This window comes from Amblyomma americanum, chromosome 5 (assembly GCF_052857255.1).
Source record: "Amblyomma americanum isolate KBUSLIRL-KWMA chromosome 5, ASM5285725v1, whole genome shotgun sequence".
Classification (NCBI taxonomy): Eukaryota; Metazoa; Arthropoda; class Arachnida; order Ixodida; family Ixodidae; genus Amblyomma; species Amblyomma americanum.
The window spans coordinates 64,964,021-64,991,780 of NC_135501.1; the positions used below are offsets into that span (position 1 = coordinate 64,964,021).

Sequence of the window (27,760 nt, forward strand, 5' to 3'; positions counted from 1 at the left end):
CTCAGCTGCTCTTTTCACATCAGATGCACATTATGCTAAGCTTTGCAGCAGTGTGCAGCAAAGGGAGCAATTTTAGTTAAAACTGTTGACGTGATCTACATACTGACTTTGGTCCCCTGAGGGAATTGGAGAATTCACTCATTGGTTGAGGCAGCAGAAGCAGTTGTGGCTTTTAGTTTAGATGAAAATTGCTGTGGTGGAGTCTTTGGGTTAAAAAAAAGCCTGTATAGCAATGCAGCTTCGTGAACCAACTTTACAACGAAATGCTCATTGCATCGGGAACAAAATTTTATCTGCTAATAAAATCATCCTTATTAAGTACAGCCGGCCAAATCTTTAGGTGGCGATTGTGATGGCCACGTTTTCAGATGCAGCTTATGACCGAGAGAACTTGCGAAAATATCAAATCTAAGCGCAGGCTCACAAGCCCATGCTTAATATTGAGCTTTCCACAAGTCTGCTTCATCGCAAAGCACAGGAGCGCAGGTAAAGCGGCCATCATGCATGCCACCTTAAGATTTGGCTGGCTGTACATCTGGATGTATTACTTTGCTTGTTAGCTAAACAAATCAACTTTTAGCTTGAAAGCACTACATCACTAGCAAAGCTAAAAACCTGGGGTATGTTTGAAGCCTCAACCTTTGAAGGAGCGCCAGCGGTGGAAGCCTTGCACGGCTGCTCGATCAGCGCGTGGAACCAGCACCCTACCTGCTGATAACGGCTGCCGATAAGACCTTTCCCACGGTTGCCTTTGAGGCTGTGTTGCCTCAAGCGCCTTTGTACGTTCTACTTGGTTTAACTGCGTTATAATAACCCTACCCTTTTTTTTGGCTGTTGCTTCTGATTGTAGCTGCTATGCAACTGCGGTCACATCTAAGTTGCCTAAACACATTGGCTGATTGTTCCAAAACAGAGATGCTTTGGAGACCATTAGTGCTGTCATTGCATCTGTGGCGTGAGGCACTATGCAGCGAAAAATAGCAGTGCTGAATCAAGCATGTGTTGGTAATGACACCCACCTATTTTCGTGGCTGGTCCAACGCTACTTTGCAGTGCCACATTGTTCTCTTCTGCTTGAGCCAATCAGCGAGCGCTTTCAGAGATGTCTCTCTCGAGAGGTCAGAGAGAATATGGGCTGACGTTGGCTTCCTCACATGCAAGGTCAGGTAGTACAGCGCTTTTGCTGTTCCCTGAATGAGGCTTTCTATTGCGGTTCCTGATTGTAGGTGCTCTTCACTGGGATCAGGCAGCACCCTGGGCCTGGTTTGAGGTCTGTGAAAGCTTGGCTTTCGGTACAAATTTGCAGTGACTCTAGGACTCAAACCCCATGGCTCAGTGTGCAAGGTGGATGGTTTTCGGCTCTACACAGTGAATGTATCAAGGATGTCTAGCTTCCCTGTCAACAGCATTGAAGCTACATAACCTTGAAGCATTCTGTCCAACTGTTTCCCTTGGTTTGTGATGCTTGAGTGCAGCTCGATACTTTAATTAGAAAATTGTGTTTGAATATAGATTTCATTTTCCTGCGTTACCTACATGATGGGATGCCATTTGGCCCTCGTGAATTCTCCGGACGTGTGCACTTGTGTGTAGAGACATTTTTATCTAAGAGAATTGGCAGAACTGAAGCAAAAAAATTTACGAACTGAAGCAAAAAAATTTACGGCTGCCTTAAGTTGAAGCTTGGGCAGTCGGTGACAACTGCACTGGCCACCTTTCCTTGGGGGAATGGTAATGAAGATAGTGAACCGTCTGCTTGTGAAAACAGCAACACGGACTGGCTGTGAGCTGAACTATAAACCCATGACTAATTGGTTCGTCGTGAGTGTAGTGGGATGCAAGATGGAGACAGGGACAAGCAAGATGTGAACGTAGCAAATCTGTTATCTTTATAGCCCTGACCTACATCAAATGAACTGTCATGAAATGAGCACATCATTTGACTGTGATGATTTTATCCTTTGGCACAGTTTCTAGGTTGAAGCTTTGTCGTCCTTGCATCTTTGGTGCAATTTCACCTTTCAAAGGTGCCAAAGTTCATCTTTTTGTCAAGTGTCAGTGTGTGTCGAAGAACCCCAGATGATTCAAATTGATCTGGAGTCTCCAGCTATGCTGTTTCCCACATAGTTTAGCTGTATATGCAGTAAACTGTGTTCTCACTCTGGCCTGCTGCTTGACTGATTTGTTGTGTGTCTGAAATGCAGGCGGTACTCTATCTGTCCTGCCACTTTCATGGGAATGGAAACAGGAACTGCCAGCATCACCCACAGTGTGGACAGGGATCGGCCGCTTCCAAGGTAAGTGGGATGCTGCTTTGTGGATGCTTTCAAAGAAGGTATGGGCTCTTTCTGTGTTTTCTTCTCAGAATGGACTTGGGAATGGCAGTCTTCCCTAATCCTTTGGAATGCTATCTACACAGCTACACACATAGCGAACTTGCTTTTTCTGACAGCAGGCTACGCCTGGTGATGGTCTCTGGCGGTCCTCGGGTGTGTAAGTCAAGTCCTACACTGGCTTCATGCAGACATATTGAGCCACCAGAAAAAATGGCAGAACTTTTGTAGCGATAGCTAACACTTTGAGCCTTCAGTGTGGCACCCCTTGAGCTCCGTGGCCGCCCTTGAGCTCTGTGGTGGCGCCATGGCTGGTCACATGGCTGGTCACGTAGTGCGGAGCAGCTGCTGGTGCCGCGGTGCGCCAGCGAAATCGAGTGGAAAAGGGGGGGGGGGGGGTGAATCCACGTCCAGAAATGAAGGAACGGCCAGCAAAACGGAGTGGCGAAAGACTGACTAAGCAATTTGACTGAGCAAGTTTGACTCGGCCAGCTGTAGCTATTGCGTCAATCCAGGTTCAACCAGAGCTGAACCACAGCCATTTTTTTTTTCTTCATCCTGAATCGAAATTGTGATGTGCACCTTTGGAACGGAGTGATTGGGATATCCATAGAGCTACTACAACTAACACTAGAGCGAAAGCGGCGGCAGCACTCCCATGTAAACCTCTCCACTTTTTTTATAACCGTGGACAACAGCCATCTTGTTATTCTGCTCATGGTTCCCTGCATGGTCCAGGCGACCTAGACCAAGTTTAACGGTTTAACGGCAACTGCAGCGTACTAACCTGGCAACCTCACCACTTCCCCCAGTGCGCGTCAAAAAGTTGCACGAGGAATGGTGTTGCAGCTTGCTTACGTACTGTGTTGAATTCCTTTCTAGTTCATGTGCAAAATGTTCGCGACTGTGCGCACACGAAGATACTTCCAGGTGGTGGTGAATCTTGTGCCTCTCGTTACATATGATTTGTGTTTGTGTGAGCCGAGATCGAGGATTGTTGGCGAGGTTCAGCAAGGTTTGTTTTGATGTGCGGGGTATTATAAAAACATGCATGCCCCATGCCTTTTGGCGTTACCTGGAGTCCCTTTAGTAAAGTGTGCACCATCGCCACCTCCTGTATTCTCCAGCGGTCAGATCTCGTTGGTGTTCCATACAGGAGACGAGACAGAAGGAAGACGTCACTCTCACTCGCGCAGAGTGCAGCGCATGCCTTCTGTACTGCTGCCTGTTAAGATGCGAAATCTGTTTGAATACAACGCAAAGTCTGTAACAGACTCCGTTACGAAAGGTTTAATCTGCTTGCAACGAAGCACCAAAGCGTACATACATGGAAGAACTTTATGCAAGAGACATGTGGGATAAGTCGCACTCTGAGAGCACTAACAGAGTATTGTGCAAGGTGATGATGGTAAAGAGAAACGTTGGAATGCGGCTTGCTCGCGTACTGCTTTGGAAATATTAAAAATTCAGGCCATATTCTGTAAGACAAAAAATTGACAACCAGTGTATCTACACAATCACAAGCATGAGAAATTATTATACAACCTGCCACTGCAAAGTTACAGCTGGTTTCATAGTTGACAGTCATTTAACTTGAGCAGTTATGTTTGTGAATGCCTGCTTTTTATTTTTGCCATAAATTCACTGATGTTACTGTTGTACACACTAGACAAATAAAAGTATCATAGCTTGTAAATAATGTCTCAAGTCATACACAATGTAGCATTCAATACCATGCACATCTTTTCACACACTTAAAGAATGCAGATGAAAAAAAATATAGAAACAGTGCCAAGACCTCTGCTCTTATTTGTTGAACACCTAATAGGGCAGCCTTGGTGCAGTACTAGGGGGAACTCGGAAATAAAAACATGTTCAATGTAGTATCAATACTGTGATTCTGCATGAACAATGTTGGAATAAATGTTTGATGTCACTCTTCTTCATACTTGTTATCTATAGCACAACTGTATCTCGTGCAGATTCCTTCAGAAATAGCATCCCTCATAGCCTGTGCCACTCTGGGACGTTAAACCCCACAAAGCCAAAAAATAGAACCTTCAGAAATGCACATGAGCGTCTGTGTAAAAGCTGAAATGTACAACTGCTTTGCATTTAGATTTCTTTATCGCGAATAAATGTTTGAGTACTTGCTGAACACTTCAGTGACCTTAGCTTCGGAAACATTTTCTGCACTGAACATTGCACTGGTGAAGAGTTGTTGCATTACACATATAAGGTGTGTTTTAAGGAACTTCAACAAAAAGATTCTTATTTCTTCTACTACAACCAACAGACATATTTACCTTGCGTGTCATGCATCATTGCCATTTATCTGACGTAAGGCAGGACACGAGATCTTAGCAAGGTAATGGAACGCAGTCCTTAATTTTACACAGCAATACTACTTTATAAACATGCACATTGGCCAGGTTCATTCCTACAATGCACTGGTGAAGCTACCCCACTACTTTCACTGTATCAACAGTTGTCGAACGCCAACTTTTGATAATGTAAGATCAGGAGTATTTAAGAGAGTATACAATATGGCTAGTTGGAACAGCTGGTACTCTGTATTTTGTAATAAATTTGCGGCGCGTGTAAGACCCCCAGGCATCAAAATTATTAAAGAATCCTCTTCTGCAGCGTGCTGCATAACCCAAGTGCGACTTTGGCTTGTAAAAATTTATTATTATTAGTTTATTCCTGTTTTCCTCTTTCCTTGCTTTGCACTAAATAATTGTCATTAAGTTGCCGAGCAAACAAAGGTAGATAATCGAGGGGCTCATTATGACATATACACTGACTGTTCATTAACTTTGGATTCCTTCATGTATATGTCATTAACTTGATTAGTGCAATTGGAAATGGTTGTTATTGATGCTGAAACGAGATTTGCTTTGTAAGCAGTGCTCTAACATATGCCCCTCTTGCCTTCTCTGTTATCCTTCTAGCCTCGTCTCTCAGTCTGAGAGTGACATATTTCTTCAAAACGAACTTGATCACTCCAATTACATGTGCTGGGTTCTCTTTGTAATGTTCTACTTCCTTCAAGCTCTGCTCATGTCGTTGGCAGAACTGCTGGAAGGACTGTATGACCAAGCGGTCAACGTTTTTGTGCCCTTGCTCATCAATGCAGCGGAAAATGTGCTCCACAGTGCACAGGGTGTGAATTACGAGTGCTGAAGGCATACAGACCATTTGTTGGGCGAGCTGTTATGGATCAGCTGAAGGCATGTTTAGGCCTGCATTATTCCTGATGAAAATAAGGACACTTGCGATGTCGTCCTGTGCAAGCATCTCTAAGCACGAGGTGCAGTTTATGCTTTTTGACACAACCCTCACAATAAAACCACTTATGTAGGTCACAACCTCAGTGCTGAAATTGGCGAGTTCATAGCCAAGACTGCAGTAGTCATGGTCAGTTGTGGCAGTAGCAATGTACATATCTGGTGACTCATCAGCTTCATCATCGTTGCTGCTGTGCACACGCTCATGGGCCACTGTTGCAATTCCCTCAAAATCTGGGGTAACATTGCCAGTCGTCACAGGCCGTACATCTGCATGCACCAGTAGGCTTCTGTATGCGTACCGGAACTGCAGAGCCGAAAGGTTATTGTTCCATCCCCCTCTCTGGCGGATGCAGCTAAAGAACATTTCAAGGTGATCTTGACTGAACCTGTATGTGCAAATGTAGCTGTAACGAAAATGAATACACCATGATAATTTGCAATTGTTTTCCTTTCTTGGCAAACAGAATGAAGAAGACATATCTCATTCCTAGTTCCTTGGTAATGCAACGAAGCGAAATAACAGTGAATGGTTTATCCAGTGAGTTCAGTTTCTAGTAGTGCTCAAAATGGCATAGTTATTGCTTAACTTGTTGGTTTTATAGCCAATAAGATTCTACTTTTAGTCAGCTATGCTTATTTGCATCATGTCTGTTGCAGCCATGGTAATATGGAGAGCTTTCTCCTTTCATTTCTGATAATTATATTTTAATAAGTTTTTGTTGTCGACAATATATAGCTTCGTTTTGAATTCTATTTTCATGGAACACTAAAATAATTTGATACAGTGGTATTTATTACTTATGCTTCTACCACAGTGGTAAAATGATTGGATTGTTTTGCATTTTTATTGCTTTTTGTTAACTTTCTCAACTCTCCACTGCCCTCATTTGTAACTGCAATACTCTGCAACGCTCTTCAAGGAGAATGCCGAACGTATGACAGACATTCTCCTCCCGAGATGCATACGAGCTCACGATACAGAAGACGCATAGACATGAGCTTTGTAGATAGTTGGAGCATCGTCTGCTTTTGAAAACTGAATGTTGCTGCTCGCAGCGGTGCTTTGAAATCCATTGCAGTTGGACTTTGCGAATTTAATATATAAAAGGCCCTGAAAGAAACATCAAAAGAAGATTGCATTACTTACGCAAACGAGAATTTTACCTCGGAACTCACCGATGATTGTCAGCAATAAATTCTGCGATTCCACCGGACCCATTGAAGTTTTGTATTCCAAGCTCCTTGGAAAACTTTAGGCTTTTGCTCACTGACGCACTGAATGTTTGTGCAGCCTGTCGCACTCTCATAATTTGTCTGTAGTACTCAATACGGGCCCTCAGGAGTTTATTTGCTGCTCGAAGACCTTCAGCTTCTTGCAGGTCTCGCAGCTTTTCAATAAAGCCCCATTCAGTTGACTGCAAAAGACAATAAATATATTAGAGGCGAATCACACTTTATCAGAGTTGAATATCTTACTCCATATTCATTGCTGTGGAGTGTTTTCTTATTGCCCAGGAGGTTTCTGAGTAATTTTAATCCATGGGCAGCATCGAATACCAGGGACACTGTCCTTGATTGGCTGCAGGGATGGGGGAAGGCTGTCACAGACTGCTCACTTGTGGCTTCATGGATCCGACAGCCAAGAAGCTTGCCCATGGATACATTAGCAGGTAGAGCATCGCATACAACAGCAACGATGTTTGGCGAACATTGTGTCAGCTGCTCGATAGCCTCATAAATTATATTTCTCAGTTGCTCCCCACTGAGTTCATTGTTGAGGAAATATCCGAAGGGAATTTTCCATGGAGCTGCCACGCCAACTGCCATGAGCACGAGAGCATTTCCAGCTAATGAGGAATCATCTGTGTACAGTGGACTCTGACTGTTCCCCAAGTCAACGTAGTCATTTAGTTTCCCTGTCTAAGTGCCCATATCACACCTTTTCCTAATACTCATTCCATCTAGCATCAGGTAGCAAAGCCGCTCTCGTTGATTTTTTGTCTCAAATGACGTTTTGATATGATTGAGAGCTTCACTTGTAAACCCTGGCCATGTACCAATCACTTTGAGCCAGGTGCGAATTGTCTGCCTGCTGGGCATTAGGAAAATGCTGGCCACATATTCATATGCCCTTGGAAACTGATAATACAGTGTAGTGGCGAACTTCCTCATCTTCTCACTGTATCTCTTTGGGCTTGTGAGAGCACCAACTTTTTACAATCTCTCGCGGCAGTTCTCCAAATGCCTCCAGTGCTTCTTGTCCATTCGGAGAAATCAGTTGTTTTTCTTTCATTTCATTTAGCAGGCTTTTGAAGTCAATCATTCTCTTCTTTTTTTCTTTTAACTGTTGTGAGGCTAAATAAAGTTTTCTTCGCGCAACAGACAGCTTTTTCTTTACTGTCCGCAGTCGAGTTCTTGGAGATTGTGAAGCAATGTATGGGTGATCGTGGCTTACTCCTTTCTTTTTGCTGGAGCTTTTCAGAGACGGTGTTGTCTGTGGGCAATAGAATACTGTGTCAGCAACTAAGCTTCCGTAATAATCTCTATATGCATACCTTATGTTGCACTTTCACTGCTGCTTTGTCTGGGCTCGTTGCACCTTGGTCCTCACTGGCATCCTTGAGCTTGCACAAACAGGTGTAGCCGTCTGCTTAGGCAGAAAGAGTGTGCCAGAGGAGACAGTGCATCATCTGCCTTTTAAGTGTTACCTGCAAGCACTTGCGTCGAGATTTCCATGGTGATGCTGCTACTTAGCGGGGGTTTGTGGTGCAGACATGTCCTGAAGCAGAAACAGTTTTAACGTGAGATTCTTGCTATTTATGTACAGCATCTCGCCTGCTTTCGCTTGCATGGGGACTTTCATGTGGGAGTGTGCAAGTGCTTGCAGGGGGATTTGGGTATAGGTGAGGTGACTGGTTGGCTGAGATGCGGCGTCGCACTAGTGGCCTGAAGTAGGAACATTTTCACTACCGGGGACACCAGCATTCGGATGCATGAGACACCAATATTCAAATTCATTCTTTTACCTGCAAGCGTGCGGACTTTCTCAGTGGTAACTGAGCTCGTGAGGAGGGTGAGGACATTGTCTGTGAACTGGTTGCTTCTGGGCTTGCGTGCTCCTGCATAGATATGCCCTAAGATAAATATTTTGTTGTCTGAAGCACTAGCCTTTCTGCTCACTTAACCTTACCCGCTTGCGTTTCTGTAATGACATACGTGGCGGAGACTGAAGTCCTGAAATAGCACCGCAAGATGTGCTTGCAACCTAAAGTAAAAATATTGCATGAGCTGAGGCACTCGCTCTATGATAACTTATCACCCTATGCACACAGACTTGGTGAGACACCATGACCGACCGCTGTCAAAATTTTGTTTAATAATGTCGACATGCCCGACACAGTCATGCATAAGCCCTCCTGTCTAGTGCACCACTCTGAAGTGCTGATACACAACAGATTTTATTTAATTATCATAAACTTGATTCTTTTTATGTTGAATTCCTGGCTTTACTTTTGTACTGACATACCAGTTTCTATATTCTTAATTGTAACTTAAATATTGTCACGGACGCCAGTAGGACGTTCAATCCCTGGCAGAACAGTACCTGGCGAGCACACTGCGCAGAGCGTAGCCGGCAGCGCCTAGCACCGAGCAGAAGAGGACGAAGTCCGGCGCGCGACAAAGGTCGAAGACAGACCGCACAGGGGAGCCGGTAGCGTGATGGCTAAACTAAGTGCGGCATTGCCCCTCCCCTCTGGAAAGGCATCGACTCGATGCCTGACAGTGAGGGGGAGCCACGTGTTGGTGTTAACAGAATCCCAGGCACCGAACGTGGTGAGAGTTGTCCTAGCGGGCATGGTATGGCTTGAGTCTTGCGACGTGCACAATTTCGGATGTCGGCGGGCGTCTGGAAGAACGAACACTCCCTTGCGGGCGCACTTCATACGTAACGTCGCTGAGTTGGCGGAGTACCTCGAAGGGGCCGAAGTAACGGCGCAAAAGCTTCTCGGAGCGACCGCGCAGACGGATGGGGCTCCAAACCCACACTTGATCGCCAGGCTGGAAAATGACTTCGCGGTGACGGAGGTTATAGCGGTGAGCATCGACTTCTTGCCGCACGCAGGTTCGTTGCCGAGCCAGCCGGCGGGCAGCCTCTGCATGGCGAACGAATGCATCAGCGTCGGCAACGGATGGGCGGGCAATATCGGGCAACAACATCGTGTCCAACATAGTCACGACTTCACGACCGTGTACCAAACGAAATGGCGTGAACCCCGTCGTCTCTTGAAGGGCAGTATTGTAGGCAAACGTGACATACGGAAGGATTTCGTCCCAGTTCTTATGGTTGTCGTCGACGTACATAGAAATCATATCAGCGATAGTCTTATTGAGGCGCTCGGTTAGGCCGTTGGTTTGAGGATGGTAAGCTGAGGTCTTACGATGACTTGTGCCACTGAGCCGCATAACTTCCTGAGTAAGCGTGGACGTGAACGCTGTGCCTCGGTCAGTTAAAACAACATAAGGGGCATCATGGCGGAGGACTATGCTGATGATGAAAAAGTCAGCAATTTCAGCAGCAGTGGCGCGGGGAAGGGCTTTCGTCTCACAATACCGGGTGAGGTAGTCGGTGGCAACCACAATATACCGGTTACCCAATGATGACGTGGGAAATGGGCCCAGTAAGTCCATGCCGACTTGATGGAAAGGAATTCTCGGCGGAGCAATGGGTTGGAGCAAGCCAGCCGGCTTGAAAGGCGGTTTCTTCTGACGTTGACACTCGCGGCAAGTACGTACATAACGCTTGACAGTCGCAGAAAGCCTGGGCCAGTAATAACGGTGACGAACTCGTGCCATCGTTCGAGAAAACCCGAGGTGGCCGGAAGGAAGCTCGTCGTGGCATGCCTGCAAAACGTCAGTGCGGAGCGCCGTTGGAACCACGAGCAGGTAACCAGAGTCCGTCGGGGCGTAATTTCGTTTGTAGAGGACGCCATCTCGCAAGCAAAACGACGACAAGCCACGCGCGAATAGACGAGGCGGTAACGAGGCGGTACCCTCAAGATAATCGATGAGTGGCCGCAATTCTGTGTCGTCCCTCTGGTGTTGAGCGAGGTCGGACGTGGTCAGAGCACCAATAAAGAGGGGGTCATCTTCGAGGTCATCAGAGCTGGACGGGATAGGAGCACGGGACAAGCAGTCTGCATCGCTGTGTTTGTTGCCCGACTTGTAGACAACTGTTACATCAAATTCTTGCAAGCGAAGGCTCCAACGAGCTAGCCGGCCCGAGGGGTCTTTAAGATTCGCGAGCCAGCACAGTGAGTGGTGGTCACTCACGACCCGAAACGGGCGACCATACAAGTAGGGCCGGAACTTCGTTATCGCCCACACAACAGCTAGGCACTCCTTTTCAGTGGTTGAGTGATTGGCCTCGGACCGAGACAGCGTGCGGCTGCCGTAAGCAATCACACGCTCAACACCATCTTGCCACTGGACGAGGACTACACCGAGGCCAATGTTGCTGGCATCGGTGTGAAGATCTTTATCCGCCTCCTCGTCAAAATGGGCAAGAATGGGCGTTGTTTGTAGGCGTTTGCGGAGCTTTTCGAAGGCGTCCTGCTGTTCCTGTGCCCAGACGAAAGGCTGATCGTCTTTTGTCAGCCGTGTGAGAGGCTCAGCCAGCCTGGAGAAGTCTTGCACGAAGCGTCGGTAATATGCGCAGAGGCCAAGAAACCGGCGCACAGCTCGCTTATCAGTGGGAGTCGGGAACGCAGCTACAGCAGCCGTCTTGTCGGAGTCGGTGCTGACACCCTCAGGTGTCACAACATGGCCCAAAAACTTAAGCCGTTGGTACGCGAAGTGGCATTTTTCGGGTTTTAGAGATAGACCGGCTGATCGGATGGCCGTCAATACTGCACTCAAGCGTTTGAGATGTTCTTCGTAGGTCGCAGCGAAAATAACCACATCATCAAGATAGACGAGACACGACTGCCATTTGAGGCCAACCAGGACAGTGTCCATCATTCTTTGAAAGGTGGCAGGAGCGGTACACAGGCCAAAGGGGAGCACCTTGAACTCGTACAAACCGTCAGGCGTTATGAACGCGGTCTTTTCATGGTCACGTTCATCGACTTCGATCTGCCAGTACCCACTGCGTAGATCAAGAGAGGAAAAGTATTGGGCATGACGCAGGCGATCGAACGAGTCATCAATTCGGGGCAACGGATAAACGTCCTTTTTAGTAATCTTGTTGAGGCGACGATAATCGACGCAGAATCGGAGAGTGCCATCCTTCTTGGCGACCAGCACAACGGGCGAAGCCCACGGGCTTGTTGACGGCTGGATAACCTCGTCGCGGAGCATTTCCTCAACCTGCCTCCGAATCACCTCCCGTTCTTTCGCAGACACTCGATAGGGGTGGTGTTGTATAGGCTTCTTGCCTTCATCCACTACAATGCGGTGTTTAGCGACCGATGTTTGTCGAACTTTAGAAGTGGTCGCAAAGCAGTCACGAAAAGAGTCGAGGATCATGTGGAGGCGGTGTTTCTGACCGGTGGTTAGGTCGGGGTTCACGTCAGTCATAACGGGGGCGTCAGACGTCGATGCATGGGTATCGTTGAGGGAGCAGGCGCAGTGGGAGACTGAGTCACTAATTTCATCGAAATAGGCTATGGCGGTTGCTTGCGGCAAGTGGCGGTATTCGGCGCTAAAGTTCGTAACAAAAAGCTGCGTTCGCAGTCCGCGGAGGGAAGTAACACCCCGCGCAACGCAGACTTGTTGACTCAGCTGTAACGACAGGTTACCTTCCGCAACCCCGTGAGGAGTGCGTGGGTTGGAGCATTCCACCGTAATAAACAAACTGGAGCGTGGTGGTAGCGTGACATTGTCATCAAACACGCGAAAAACAGGCCTGTCGGGCTCGCTGCTGTCGGCTATGGCACAATGAGGTGAGAACGTCACGACAAGTTCGCGGAGGTTGATTATCGCACCGTGTTCCCGAAGAAAATCTAACCCGAGGATGAGGTCCTTCGAGCAATGAGCCAACACAGCGAAGCAGGCAGTGAAGGTGACACCACGAATCTCCATTCTAGCGGTGCAGACGCCAAGCGGTGTCACCAGATGGCCTCCAGATGTCCGGATGTGTGTTCCAAGCCAAGGTGTCAGTACTTTCCTCAGGACAAGCGTCAGACCACGACTCACGACGGAGAAATCGGCGCCGGTATCTACGAGAGCAGTCACGCGGCGGCCATCAACGATGACCGAGATTTCAGCCGAAGCTTGGTCACCGTCAGAAAAGCGCTGTGTGAGGGAGGTCGGACTAGGGGATCGTTCTCGCGGTCGGGTTGGGGCGTCAAGCGGAGGCGTCTCTGTTCGTCGAAAAGTCGTCGGACTTAAGGGTCGTTCAGATTGTCCAATTGAGGCGTCAAGCGAAGAAGGCGTCTCTGGGCGTCGAAAGGTCGAGCGGAGGATGTTCGTCATTATGTCCGGTGACGGCGGCCCTACCTCCGGGGGTCGCCGTCCTCAGTTTTCCCGGCGCGGGCTGGAGGACTGCCAGACGTAAGACTGGCGAACTGGTGAAGAAAACCGTCGAGGCGACGGTGACCTGGACTGCCGTTGGGCAGTGGGTACAGGTGGGACGTTGGCCGCTAGGTACTGATCGATCTCGCGGGGTCGTTCACCATAGCGCGGCAGGGGTGCGTCAGGCGAAAAGCCGCGCAGGCCAATCCGGCGGTACGGGCAGTGATGACGGATGTGGCCTGCTTCGCCGCAATGGAAGCACAGGGGCCTGTTGTTCGGCGTTCGCCACATGTTTGCCTTCGTGACGGGTGGGCGGTCGTCTGGCAGCGCTGTCGTATGCGGGAATCGGTGGGACGGTGCGGTAGGGGCAGGAGAGTAGAACGCCGGCAGTGGTGGCGCAGGACTTCGCAATGTCTCGCTGTATGTCATCACATAGGGCGCTGGCGGTGGCGGCGGTGGAGTGGGCTGCACCGTGCGGCGTATCTCGTCACGGACAGCCTCCGAGATGGCGGTGACACTAGGAGGCTGCTCCACAGAGCGAAGCTTCTGCAGCTCTTCGCGAACGATGCTCCTGATGAGCTCTCGGAGGGAGGTGTTCTCATCCCCGGGCCTCGGCATGTGGCACTCAACAGCAGTGATGTTTGAGGAACGGCCGTAGTGCGCAAACCGCTGCTGCAGGGCGCGCTCTATGCCTGCCGCCTCCTTTGCAAAATCGGCGACTGTAGCCGGAGGATCGCGCACGAGCCCAGCGAACAATTGCTCCTTGACGCCCCGCATCAAATGGCGCACCTTCTTGGCTTCCGACATCGAAGGATCAGCGCGGTTGAAAAGCCGGGTCATGTCCTCCACGAACATCGCCACGCTCTCGTTTGGCTGCTGCGCTCTCGATTGCAGGGCCAATTCAGCACGCTCCCTCCGCTCGTTGCTGCTGAACGTATCCAACAACTGGCACCGGAAGTCTTGCCAGGTGTGGATGGCGGACTCGTGGTTTTCGAACCACGTCTTGGCAGCGTCCTGGAGGGCAAAGTAGACGTTCCGAAGCTTGCGGTCCTCGTCCCACAGATTAAATTCAGAGACCCTGTCATACCCATCCAACCAGTCCTCCACATCTTCAAACTTGTCACCATGAAACGGCGCGGGCGTACGAGGCGAATGAAGAAGCAGCGGTGGCGGACTCACAGTTTGCTGGAAGGTCTGGCTGGCCACCGTAGAGGTCATCTTGCGGGATGGCGCGGCGAGGGGATTGTACTCGGGAGCTAAGCCTCTCAAGCGGCGGCTTGACTTGTGGACAGGTGTCGTGTCCAGGGGGTGTGGCTGAGCGCTGGAGGTTCCTGGGACCTCTTCGTACATAGATCGTACCCAGCAGCTGCACCAAAAATGTCACGGACGCCGGTAGGACGTTCAATCCCTGGCAGAACAGTACCTGGCGAGCACACTGCGCAGAGCGTAGCCGGCAGCGCCTAGCACCAAGCAGAAGAGGACGAAGTCCGGCGCGCGACAAAGGTCGAAGACAGACCGCACGGGGGAGCCGGTAGCGTGATGGCTAAACTAAGTGCGGCAATATTTAGCATTTTGTTGAAAAGTCAGTTTGCCTCTTTTTACTTATATTTGGCTGTAAAGGCTCTAGGCATCAGCTAGGCTCAGCATAGTTTTTATAACTTACTTGCAATGAGCATTAAAAGTTTCACACTGAATGCATGTTCTACTGGACATAAAAAGAGCGCAACCACAATTTGCACCTACCTGCTCACTCTGTATCCTTTGGAATATCGTTGGCACTGCGTCTGGTTTTAAAAAGTACCTGGTGTGGCCGCTGTAAAAGCATGACTGCTCGAAATGTCTTGAGCAGATCCTGTGCCCTATATGTAAATTAGGCAATGGTATCCTAATAGTGCTGAGCCACTTTTGGAGCAAGTCTTTGCTGTTGTGAGGAAAGCTGAAACAAAAAAAGGACAACTTCGCTTACTTTTCATATACTGTTTCAATGCCAAGCCTGTACTATACACCACTAAATGTAAGGCTCCATGAATGCTCTTCATGCATGTTGCATGCATACAAGAAAGTCTTAATGAAAAAAAACATGGGACAGTGACGTTATGAATTTTTCAGTGAAGAACAGTACTCACACATGAAGAGAAATTCCCGATCCCTTTTGGCATCTTGTTTTGCATATGATGCATGATGGCAGCATTCTGCTGAAACTCTGTACACGAGCGAGACAAACCGGTAGATCGCGATGCGCGGAGCCACAGCGCGCTGCGTGCTTACGGCATCTACTGAGCAACTGACAGGCGAGTGTGTATAGGCGTACGGTTCTGTTCTCTGTATTCTCTTGTTTGTTATCTGTGTCTTTTGCTTTTGAGCGAAGGCAGGCTTACTCCCCCGGCCGACTGCTATGGTAGTTTCGGGTGTCGCTCTGAACGCTGCCGACAGGTCCAGAGTCCAGATTCTTGTGTGCGATCGACCGCTGTGCGCGCAAGAGATACGATCGACCAACGTGCGCACGGGAAACGACTTGCGTCTGCAGCGCTTTCCCGGCACCGAATCAGACATCCAAAACCATAACCAGCAGAGAAGGCAATGTTCGTGCGAAAGACAACGAACTGAGCGGCGGAAGTGAATGAGTCCAAAGTGCAAAGAGTGGCTAGAACGCACGGTCGAAAAAGAGGGAGACCGCTCACAGTGGAGTATGCTAGGGAGTGCATTTAGCAGACACATAGGGCGGAGAGGTGTGTAATGCAGAGCGTATTGGGCGTATCAAACTGCCGTATCTTAATTCTGTCGTGCAGTCTACGCTGTAAGTAGTAATGAACTAGCATACGTCGGTAACCTACAGCTGCTACAGCAGACGAAACGAAACTTTCCCAGGTTTTCTTGTACACGTCTGCATATTTCAAATTTTGAAACAACAAAAAGAGTTTGATATAATGCTCAAACATCTTCTTGGATTTTTAAAGTTTTAGAGGTCTATTTTTAATCTGTTCTGTGTAGCTATATTGAAAATAATAGCCTAATTTTCAGTAGCGCAAACAACTAATAAGTGCAGGCAACTATGGGAGTAGCAAGGTGGCGCTGCTCGAGTGTATGACAACCTCCTCACCGCGCTTTACCTCCCTGGGGATATCCCTGCAGGGTTTGTTTGACAAGTTCTCGTATTGCACTGACCCACCCTGGTAGGTCAGGGATTAGAGTGTTTCAGGGCCCGGGTTCATTCCCATCCATAGAGGCCATATTTTCAATGAAGGCAAAAGTCAAAATGTGCCTGCATGCCCTGCGATGTTGGAGCATGTTAAAGGTCCTCGCGTGGTTTAAATTAATCCAGAGCCCTCCACTGTGGCGTGCCTTGTAGTCGATGCAGGCAAAGCTTTCACGCTTCCTGCAATTCTATTGAAGAACACTCTAGTGGTACACCAAAACTGAGGGCATAGTCTTGATGATGGGAGCATTACCGTGTTAACAGCTGTCACATTTGTTGACCCTTGAGCACAAGCAGGTTCAGCCTTGAGGGAGAAAGTATCTCGTGATGTGGTTAAACTGGGCCAAGAAATAACAAGAAATCTTGAATGGCATCCTGCTATCCTCTGTCTGTCTTCACTATGTGCAATAATGTGTGGTTCTTAAGAAGTCACACACCTACGAAATGCAGTACGGCCGGTCTCATAGCAACCACATTTCCTGGTAAACACCTACTGTAGTGGCTCGGGCACTCTACTGTTCAGCATGGCATTGAAGATTAAATTCCAGCTGAGGTGACATTTCAGTCAAAACAAGATGCAACAATTCCTCTATGTTGTGCAATGCTAGTGCATTTTAGATCCTCTGGTCATGAAAATTTATCCTGAGCCCACTGCTATGGCATCTGTCATGGCCAGGTGCTTCAATCTCCAGATATCATTGCTCCTTGTTTGTGAAATTTTCCTCTTGTATCATGGTCTCCCACTGAGTGATTGCTTACTCTAAGGGGTTAACATCAATGGTCTTGCGGAGCTCGTCTGCCAGTTTTCCAACACGGCCTCTAGTACGCCAGTGGTCCTTGTTCGCCTTCTCTGTTTGCACAATCGTAGGTGCTGCTCGTATATCTCCAGCTGGTTCAAAGAACATAGAGGTATGCCAAGAGCTGCCACTTCCTGAGGACTTACTCCTCCTCCATGCCCTTCCTGGCTGCCTGGTTCGCATTCTTGATCATCAACAGTAGTACAGGCTGTCACAGCAATGTGAGGCCAATTCAGCGAGCTTTCAGGAAGGTCCGAAAATTAACTCTCGGTCAACCTGAACACTGCACAAAAGTGCTTACACGGGAACTTCGTTGCTGCAAAATCCAGGCATGCTCGGTTCGGTCCTGCAAAATCCAACGTGTGCCAGCTGGATGATGATCGTGACTGCACAAGGTACCGCCCTGCCACAGATTTGTCTTGATGTCTTCATGCATGTACTCCAATGCAGTGAACATCCTCTGCATTACATGCTTAATAAAAGCCGGTGGCCACTTGTGCAAATATTCTGGGATGTTGTTCTTGTATGTCCGATATGATGATGACAGGCTCATTACCTTCCTTTGGTGCTGATGTTGCCTGTCAGGCAGAAATTACTTGTCAAGTGTGCAGATTAGCATTGTCATAGACTTTCTGCCATGGCTGTTCTTGATGTAATACTGCTTCAGTGCCATTATTTGTCGTCAGCACTACGTCATAGCCTAATCTATATGCGCCACCACATTTCTTTCACTCTCAGCCAATGTGTGTCAATGTAACATCTGAATTTTTTATTTTCCCATTGCTGAGATGCTTTGAGATCATTAATACCTTGATCCATTTCTTCCTCAGAGGCTGCACTGGCTATTCTTCCCAGCAGAAAGAGGACATCTTTTGCAACAATGCAACTCTCAGACCTGTTCAGCCACCTTCTCCATGCCTGCTCTCTATGGAAATCGTGATTTGGCTTTGGGGGAAGCTGCTCTGAAGGGCATTGATTTCTGCCTGACTGTAGTCAACCATCCAGTACTGCGGATTGAAGTACCACTGCCTCTGCGATGCAGGCACTTGTTTCAAACTGTGTTATGAAGACACGTGCGCACACATAGCCTTTTGGCGTCTTGACGACATTGAAGAAAAGTGGCAGAGCATAGTCTATCTTTTTGTTCATTGCATCCAGGCAGGAAACTGATTATACATATTTTATGAGTATTTTTTTCATAAATTTTGACTGGTAACAAAAAAGGAGTGTTTCCTCACATGCCTGCTTCATTTGCTCCGAAACGTCATCACTTGGAAGGCAAGTGATTTGTTCAGTTTTCTTCTTATACTGTCTGTAAAAGAATTTGCTATCAGGCTCCTCTCTTCGATATTTATCAATTAACTCCTTAGCATTTTCTTGATCAAAAGAGCTAAACCTATCTTTGCAAAGAGCAGCCTCTATGTGGTTGTGTCTTCTTCTGTTGGGAAGAATGCTCTACATCTTCTTGATGGCTTGTTTTTCTCTCCAAACAGGACATCTTGTACGTAATAGTCAAGACATTTCTTCCCTTCCTGTACTGACGTCACGCCGTCACAAACAAGGTCCCGAATTCGTGCCAATACAGCTTTGTTGAGAGCCTGCCATTTCACCAGTTCATGAGCATGATGGAAACCCATGGGCGAGATTACCACATAGATGCGTTGTTCGGTTCTGCTGTTTTCATGGTCGTTTTGCTGCTCAAGTTCTCTTATTTTTGCCGCCTTCATTTGCAGAGATTTTCCTATCCTTGTGTGTTGAGGGACGTCAACCTGAAATGCAAGCAGCGCAATGAACACATAAAAATGTGATCACAGTAAGAGTTCAACAAAATGAAAGAAACTCACTCTTATTATAAACAAAAACGTAGCATATGGACAGGACGAAGAAGGGCGAAGACAGGACGGTTGCTACGTTTTTGTTTATAATATGTCTGACCAACTGGCTCCCCGTTGTACTCTGTTAAAGCTCACTCTTCTATGTGGAAAAGATTCTATAATTTATCAGGGCCCAAGTGAAAAAAATGTGGTTTTGCATGCATTTTATATATGCCTTTGTTCTTGCCTCCAATGACACTAACTAGGCTTGCTTATTCCACATAGCATTTCTTGTTAATTGATTATGATGGACTCGAGGTTACAAGAAAGTTTTATTATTGCAAGTAAAAGAAACTGATTTAATATGTCTTCCTGTTCAGCAGGATCCCTAAACCTGGTAAGCTAATAAGAGATAAAGAGAGGGGAGAAAGGCAGGGATGTTAACCAGAAAGGCTTCCGGTTGGCTACCCTGCACTGGGGACGGGAATGAGGGGATTAAAAAGGGAAGAGAGAAGGAACAGGAAACACAGTCACAATCTGCTAATCAAGGCTGTCATTCGTAAAAAACAAAACAGTCACTTGTAAGCCTTGATGGCAGTCGACTGTTGTGGCTACGGACTGAGCATCGCAAGCAAGCGATTATTGCAAAAGGCCTGGCAAGTATAAACATGAGAATGTGTGGAGTGTGTGTTGCAGTAAAGGCAGAGCATAAACTTGATTTTTTGCTATTAATCGACTTAGGTACTATCTGATGCATGATCATACTATGTGGATACAAAAATGGTCATGATAAAATGAGCATATTCAATGCAGAAGCTCTATGCTTTAATGGAAGGAGTAATAAAAATTATAATCTAAGCCAAAGCACACAGCTAAACTTTAACATAAGAAGAAAGGGCTAAGCTCTGAGATCTGCAGCGGTATTACGGATCGCTCTCAAAAACAGTCTACATTTTGAGATCGTGACGTCAAAATGACGACACCGCGAGATGTCGACCGTGGAATCAGCCAATGAGGAGCAAGGTTGCGGTGGCTATTAGCAGGGCTCCGCCCCGGAACCATTTAATCGTACGACAAGGGACCGTAGAGTAATGTTTTGCTGTAAAGACGCAGTGAATAAAACGAGTAATGTATTATTTTGCTAAGAAACTGTATTTCAAACTCAACAACACCAAGCTAAACAAGCAGTGTTTCCAGTTTTGCAATTAAGTTTGCTGTTCAGTCACGTTTGTTGCCACGAAGGTGTGCTATCAGTGGTAAAGCGTGAACATGTCAGTCTAAAAATAAACAGAAACCCAATGAATAAAACAAATAATTGTAAGGTAGGGTTTATTCCGAGAAGTTTCTTAACAGGAGCAGCACCAACAGCAGTCGGAGGTCAGCTAGTCCAGCCAGGAACGTGCACCAGGTGATGGCCACGCGGCTCGCGCGTATGCTCGTCGTCTTCCTTACAAAGGCCCCCGAACAGAAGAGGAGCCATCCTGGCGACTTAAGGGGCGGACAAGACAGCGGGGTCGTAGTATCTCTTGAGGCGCTGGATATGGACAGTCTCATGGCCGCGGCGTCTGAGATCGGGTGATGGCGTGAGGGGCTCAACAATATAGTTGACAGGAGATGTTTGCTCCAAGATGCGATATGGCCCTTAGTATTTAGCGAGTAGTTTCCGGGAGAGGCCTGGAGTACTGGGAGGTATCCACAGCCAGACAAGAGAGCCGGTCGAGAAATGCTGGGGACGTTGATCTTCATCGTGGCGTGTTTTTTTAAGGGACTGGGTAGCTGTCGTGAGCGACCGGGCGATCTGGCGGCAGTCTTCAGCGTGCCTGGCGGTTTCGCAAACGGTGGTGCACTCAGGTGCGTCAGGGTGGTAGGGGCGAAGAGTATCAATGGGAACGGAGGGATGGCAGCCATAAAGGAGGAAGAAAGGAGAAAATCCTGTCGTAGACTGCGTAGCAGTATTGTACGCGACCGTAATATACGGGAGAATAAGGTCCCAGGTCGTGTGGTTCGAACCGACGTACATAGCCAGCATGTCCCCCAGAGTGCGGTTAAAGCATTCAGTGAGGCCGTTGGTCTGAGGGTGGTAAGCGGTGGAAGTCCGATGAATGACGTTGCACTCACGGAGCAGAGCTTTGATGACATCAGATGGAAAGACACGGCCTCTGTCGCTGAGGAGTTCTCGAGCGGCACCGTATCGAAGGATGAACAGACGCAGAAGAAAGGATGCCACATCCTGTGCCGTGGCAGCAGAGAGCGCTGTGGTTTCAGCATACCGTGTGAGGTGATCGACGGCAACAATGATCCATCGTTTGCCAGAAGCAATATACGGGAGGGGCCCATATAAATCAATGCCAACGCTGTTGAAAGGGCAAGGCGGACAAGATAGCGACTGCAACTCGCCAGCAGTACGGGTAGTGTGTGTCATGTGGCGTTGGCAGTCAAGGCACGAGCGCATACTTGCTTCTTTGCCACCGGTAGGTTGCAGGCACGCACAGGAAACAAAAAATAAAAGTCGGCACTTGGCGGGCTGCGGCTAAAGGCACAGCCACAAAGCAGAGTTGCTCACACACAAGTGTACACTACACTGACATGAGGGGATGACGCTGCCAACAGTTACCGTGGCTGCTGTGTTGCACAAATAAGCACCTTGACCAGTTACCCTGTGAGGTGGTGTCGATGACCTCATTGCTGGCAGCGCTGGAGTTGCTGCCGCAACTGGGGACACACCGTGCGCAGGTATGTCAGCCTCTGGAGACGAGTTCTTCGAAAAAGCTCAACAATACCGTTGCGCACGGCTCTCCCCCGCAGGTAGGTAATGCGGCTTGCAGTGCCTTGCGTATAGACTGCAGCCGGAGGTGGCTCGTTGTCGTCGGGGTCAGTGGCATCCTCGTCTTCTGGCAAGGGGTCATCCAAACAGAGGTTGTGCAGCGCAGCACATGCTCCCATTGTGAAGGCCGCTCGCTCCGGCTCGTATTGGAGCGTCCGGTACCTTTGCAGGCACCGGAAGCGGCTCTTCAACACGCCCGTGGTGCGCTCCACGATGGATCGCATGAAGCTGTGTGCTGCGTTGTACACAGTGTTGTAGGCATTACCGAAAAAATGTAACTAAGTACGTTACTCGTTACACTAAAAAAAAAACGCGTTACCGCCCTACGTTACCTAAAAACAAAGGTAATGCATTACCGTTACCGAAAAAAAGTATAGCACGTTACCTTGACGTTACTGCTTGGTCATAAATTTTAATCAAGGCGTCTTCGCTTCAAGAACTCAAGATAATTTTATAAAGCTCATATTTCACATAATTCTAAGTTCACAAAAGAAAACATAGCTGAACTGAACAAATTTGCAGTAATTCTGTTACACTTCTGCTAACAAAATATTTGCGCAAATGGTGTAGCAGTAAAGAAATGCTTCAATGGTATAGTTCCAGAAAAAAATTATTGTGAGCCACTGCTTGCACAGGCGTCTTTTATTCGGGAACAGCCGGGCACACAGCGCGCGCTCCCTGGAGCCCAGGCAAGCGACGACGATGATGATGGGGATATACAGATGAAAGAGGTGAAAGTTCGCGCAAAGCGCTCACACAAATAGTTCCCCGGCAGGAAAGCGGCCATCCTGGCCACGGAGAAAATAGAAGAGGGGCGACGGGTGTAGAGTTTCATCCGCGATACATGAACCACTTCTTGAGAGCGGCGACGGCGGTCGATGACGGGGTGCGAGGGAACAACGACGTAGTTGACCGGAGATGTTTGCTGGACGACAAGATAAGATCCGATAAAGCGCTGGAGAAACTTTGCGCACAGTCCAGGCGTGCGGACGGGTGTCCAGAGGAGGACCTCATCTCCGGGTCAGAAGGAGACCGTACGGTGGTGCAGGTCATAGCAGTGTTTGCGGTCTTGCTGAGTGGCTTCGGTGTTGATGCGGGTGAGGTGGCGACAATATGCCATCCGAGAAGCGAACTCTTCGCCCAGAGACGCAGACGGAGATGCGGGAGCAGAAAAGAAGGCGGTATCGAACAATGAGGATGGAACACGGCCATAAACAAAGAAGAAAGGGCTGTAGCCAGTGGTGCGTTGAGCTGCGGAATTGTACATAGATATCTTGTCAGACAGGGTACGGTGAAAGCGCTCGATGAGGCCGTTGGTTTGAGGATGGTAGCTAGAACATGTCTTGTGGACAGTGTTGGTGGCGCGGAAGACCTCTTCAAGCACATGGGACAAAAATGTCTTCCAACGGTCGCTGATCAGGACACGAGGAGCACCATGGCGCAACACTATCGCATGCAAGAAAAAGTCGGCGACTTCAGAAGCGGCACCAGAGTGAAGCGGGGATGTTTCTTCATACCGCGTCAGGTGGTCAATGGCGGTGACAACCCAACGGTGGCCAGCTGGCGTAAGGGGAAAGGGACCAAACAAGTCGATGGCGACGGTGTCGAAAGGCACGGATGGGCAAGGAAGAGGCTGTAGGAGGCCGGCAGGAACGGATGTTGACCGCTTGCGACGCTGGCAAGACACACAGGAGGATATGTATTTGGCGATGCTAGTAGAGAGCCCAGGCCAGAAGTATCGGCTCTTGATACGGTCATACGTATTTAGGTGACCCAAATGACCGGCAGAGGCGTCGTGGTAAGCCTGCAAAACTTGAAGACGAAGGGAGCGAGGCACAACGGGAACGCACCGGTGACCCGTAGGGTGGTAGGTGTAGCGGTAGAGTGTGCCGCGCTGAAATCTGAACTGGCGAAGCTGGCGGCGCAAGCGACTGTTGGGTGCCGCTGATTGACCTCGGAGACGATCGATGATAGTGCGGCAGTATGGATCAGCCAGCTGATGGGAGGACAAATCGGCATGGACGTCGACTGGTGCAACAACAATGGGTACACAATCCAGAGGGAGGTCGGACGCCTGAGGTGAAGGGCACGTTGTTGAGGGGGCCCCAGCGTGAGTCCGGGAGTCAGGCAACGGGCATCTAGACGGCGTCAGCATCGAGGTGTTTTCTCCCGGATTTGTAGGTGATAGTGAACATGTACTCCTGAAGACGTAGCACCCAGCGACCCAAACGGCCTGACAAGTTCTTCAGTGTCGACAACCAACAGAGCGCGTGATGATCGGTGACAATGGTGAAGTGATGGCCGTACAAGTAGGGGCGAAATTTCTGGATTGCCCAAACAACGGCGCACATAAAAGAGAGATGCAGGGGTACATATCCTATCTCCACATGTGGGGACCTTGTAGATTGATTATTCCAATGGAATGACTGTATAATCGTTCTGAAGTGATTCTTGAAATCAATCTTTTTGTTGTGTAGGTATTCTTATCCAGGCTCTGACACTTGTGTTTTTCACAGGCCTTGTGTACTCATGATCCTTATGCCTCTTGATCGCGGGGGCCCGGAAGGCCTGATCCGGTGAGGCAAGCCTCTGCCCCTGCAATCTAGGCATGCATTCGCAGTGCGACTAGGCACATTTAAAGCCTTGGGTGCATTGACACTTGTTTTTTCTTGCAGTCATTGGGCACACTTTCTCCTGAGTTCTGCCATCTTTTGTAGCATAAGCTACACTGGCCAAGATTGACCAGTTTTGCGTGGCTCCTGAAGAGTCGTGCTGCGCATGCGCGAGGGGCAGTGACGTCACAAAGCGCACAGCTGGCACACCGGAGCCGCCGCCGCCACGTGCGCGTCGCCGGTCTGTGCATTTGGAAACCGCACCATGTGACAAACCACGCGACTGGTCACGGGACCAATCGCGCTGTCAACCCCCCGCACATTCACTGAATAAAAAAACCCTGTGTTGAGGCCGGGAATCGAGCCAGGGTCTTTGGCGCTTGAGGCGGAGACGCTACCACTCCAACACAATGGCTCTTTTTTTTCTTTATTGCCGACTTCAGCATGTCCTTTACAAGTCAATCCACGTGAACAACACAACACAGATGCTAAAACTACGTCACCTGCACTTGGGGTTACGTAAACACATTAAAATTCGCGCATGCATAACAAAGCTACCCGCCGCAGTGGCTCAGTGGTTAGGGCGCTTGGCTACTGATCCGGAGTTCCCAGGTTCGAACCCCACCGCGGCGCCTGCGTTTTTATGGAGGCAAAACGTTAAGGCGCCCGTGTGCTGTGGGATGTTGGTGCATTTTAAAGACCCGCAGGTGGTCGAAATTATTCCGGAGCCCTCCACTACGGCACCTCTCTTCCTTTCTTCTTTCACTCCCTCTTTTATCCCTTCCTTTAAGGCGCGGTTCAGATGTCCAAAGATATATGAGACAGGTACTGCATCATTTCCTTTCCCCCAAAACCTATTATTATTATTATTGTATAACAAAGCTTCCATTCTCGGAAGCCACTCAGGCACTGGGTCTTGTATCTTGTGGCCTTAAATAACTCTTCCAACAGATTCACGAAAATACTCTTATCGGCCTCGCTTCAATGTCCGCATGTCTGACTGCCATCCTGGATCGCCAAATACTGTGCAGGCCCAATATCATGATCATGTCGAAAGGAACCCCGTATTCATTGTCAACAGGCAAAAATCTGATTCCGAAAGCATCCACCGGTAAGTCTTTTAATCGTGCGTTGTAGAATGTCCCAAAAGAAAAAGGCTTCCCAACAGTCTAAGACGTGTTCAATTGTTTCCGGCTTTCGGCATATGAAACAATGATTTACCCAACGTACAAAAAAAACTTCTTTTCTAGATACGTCCTGACTTCAAGAGTGTTCGTATGGAGCTTAAAAAAAGAAACTTTTAACTCCACCTGGTACAGCCATGCTTTTCACTTGTTTTAGAACTGTCTGCCATGAACCTGCACAGTATGACCTGTACAATGGGACCGGAGGAAAGACATTACACACGTCATAAAGTTTCTTTTGCGATACAGCTGACAGATATTCCATTGAAAATCGCTCTTGCAAGATGCGACATGCCATGTACACCTCTCTAAGGAAGCCGAAAATTCCCCCTTGCATAGTCGCCGAACTAACAACTAAATTTGGCAAGACCCTACCCAGCCTAACTTGACAAACAGTTCGCAGAAAAGGGCCATTGACGTCCTGAAAGAACATAAATCGATTCACCAACTGGCGTAGATACAAATGCGCCAAACCTACTCCTCCAGATCGGACACGATGAAACAGATTGGTTCGCCGTGTCCGCTCCCAAGTGCTTCCCCATACAAAAACCGCAAAAACCCGGTGCATAATGTACCAAAGCTTGGTTACAAAAAATATGTCACATATTGTGGCACGCACAAAAATAGCACTTCACGCACTTCAGCAACTTCGCGTTTTCAATACGGCACACTACCGCGGTAATTCTGCAGCAGCCACCGCTGTGGCTGAGTGGTTATGGTGTTCGGCTGCTGGCCCAAAAAACGCGGGTTCGATCCCGGCCGCTGTGGTCGAATTTCGATGGAGGCGAAATTCTAGAGGCCCATGTGCTGTGCGATGTCAGTGCACGTTAAAGAACCCCAGGTGGTCGAAATTTCCGGAGCCCTTCACTACGGTATCTCTCACAGCCAGAGTCGCTTTGGGACATTAAGCCCCATAAACCAACCAATTCTCCAATGGCACTCCTAAATATTTTACTGGGGTTACTGTCGAAGGCATGTTCGCGAAAATTGTTGGGGTTGTGGGCCAATCGCCGTGCCAGAACCCCAAACTTTAGCCCAGTTCGCAGCGCTCCCACTCCCAGAACAAAAGTTTTTCACAGTTTCAACCACAACACGAACGCTTTCGTAGTCAGCACATAATACGGCAATGTCATCTGCATACGCGAGAACGTGGACTTCGGCCGCATGCAGGCGACAACCATGAATAGTGCTACTTTGATTTATGCTCAAACAAAAGGGTTCAATATACAAACAAAATAGCAATGATGACGGGTCAGCCTTGACGCACAGCGTTGCACTTGGATGTGCGCACCTACCCCTTTATTCACTAACAACCGTGTCGTGCATCCCCTGTACGCCATGGCCATGCCCTGGCAAATGACTGATCCGGCATTCACGTGCTCTAACAGAGAACAAGAGGTTATGTGTCACGCTGTCAAAGGCTTTCTCTAGATCAAGCTGGAGCATTGCGATGCTTTCATGCATGACGTCGCAACACTCGAGCACAGATCGGACTGTGTGGATGTTGGTATATATGGTGCGACCTTTTATACTACAGGTCTGATGTGGCCCTACTAATTCTTGCATAACAGTTTGGAGTCGTTTAGCCAGAATTTTTGTGAAGATCTTATAACCTACATTCGTCAGTGATATTGGTCGGTAAGCGGTAACTTGTCGCAGGCTAGTTTATCGTCGCTTTTTGGTATTAAAATTGTATAGGCTGTTAAAAATGATGGGGAAAGCATATCCTTGTCATAAGCCTCATTAAACAACGCAGCCAGAACTTGTGCAAAATCATTCATGAATGCCTTATAGAGCGATGTTACTAGCCCATCTGGTCCCGGAGACTTTCCAGGGTTGAGGTCTTGTATGGCTTTCCGCACTTTGGTTTAAATAGCCACTTCTAACTGTTCTTTCGTTTCATCACTAAGCTTCGGCATTAAGGACAGGAAACAGGTTTTAAAGTCTTCGGTTCTTACTTTAGTGTAACCAAAAATCCCGCTATAGGATTCATAAAAGGCCCTCTCTATATTTGCTTTATCAGAGTAAATTACACCTTGCCACTCTATTTTCAGTATGTTTTTCTTGTGGGCTATGAGGAGGGTCATCTTCCCGACAGCACGGCACACAGTCAACTGCGGGATCCGGACCAGATCTCCAGTTACCGTTTGAAAGGTTCCTGCGCCGTAAAATCTCAGAGCCATCAGCAGCTGGAG

General features: G+C 48.3%; 1 protein-coding gene and 1 long non-coding RNA gene across 9 annotated transcripts in view; one reads left to right on the top strand and one right to left on the bottom strand.

The window, feature by feature from the left end:
• LOC144132498 (uncharacterized) overlaps positions 1–27,760 on the top strand; it is a 79,320-nt gene that overhangs the window by 36,474 nt on the left and 15,086 nt on the right. For 7 of the 8 annotated variants that reach the window (XR_013314830.1, XR_013314831.1, XR_013314829.1 and 4 more), the window contains exon 3: positions 2,205–2,297. Coding sequence is in view for 3 of the 8 variants with exons in the window: in XM_077664953.1 (XP_077521079.1) it covers positions 2,205–2,297 (93 nt within the window). In the remaining 5 variants the exon portion in view is untranslated. Of the gene's footprint in view, positions 1–2,204; positions 2,298–17,961; positions 19,466–27,760 lie in introns of those variants that run through there. The other variant, XM_077664954.1, reaches the window with a different exon arrangement.
• On the bottom strand, positions 5,546–9,059 carry LOC144134750 (uncharacterized). Its single transcript, XR_013315240.1, has 4 exons — positions 8,335–9,059; positions 8,182–8,273; positions 7,103–8,120; positions 5,546–7,041 (listed from the first exon to the last, which is right to left on the bottom strand). It is a non-coding gene; the product is annotated as an uncharacterized LOC144134750 (long non-coding RNA).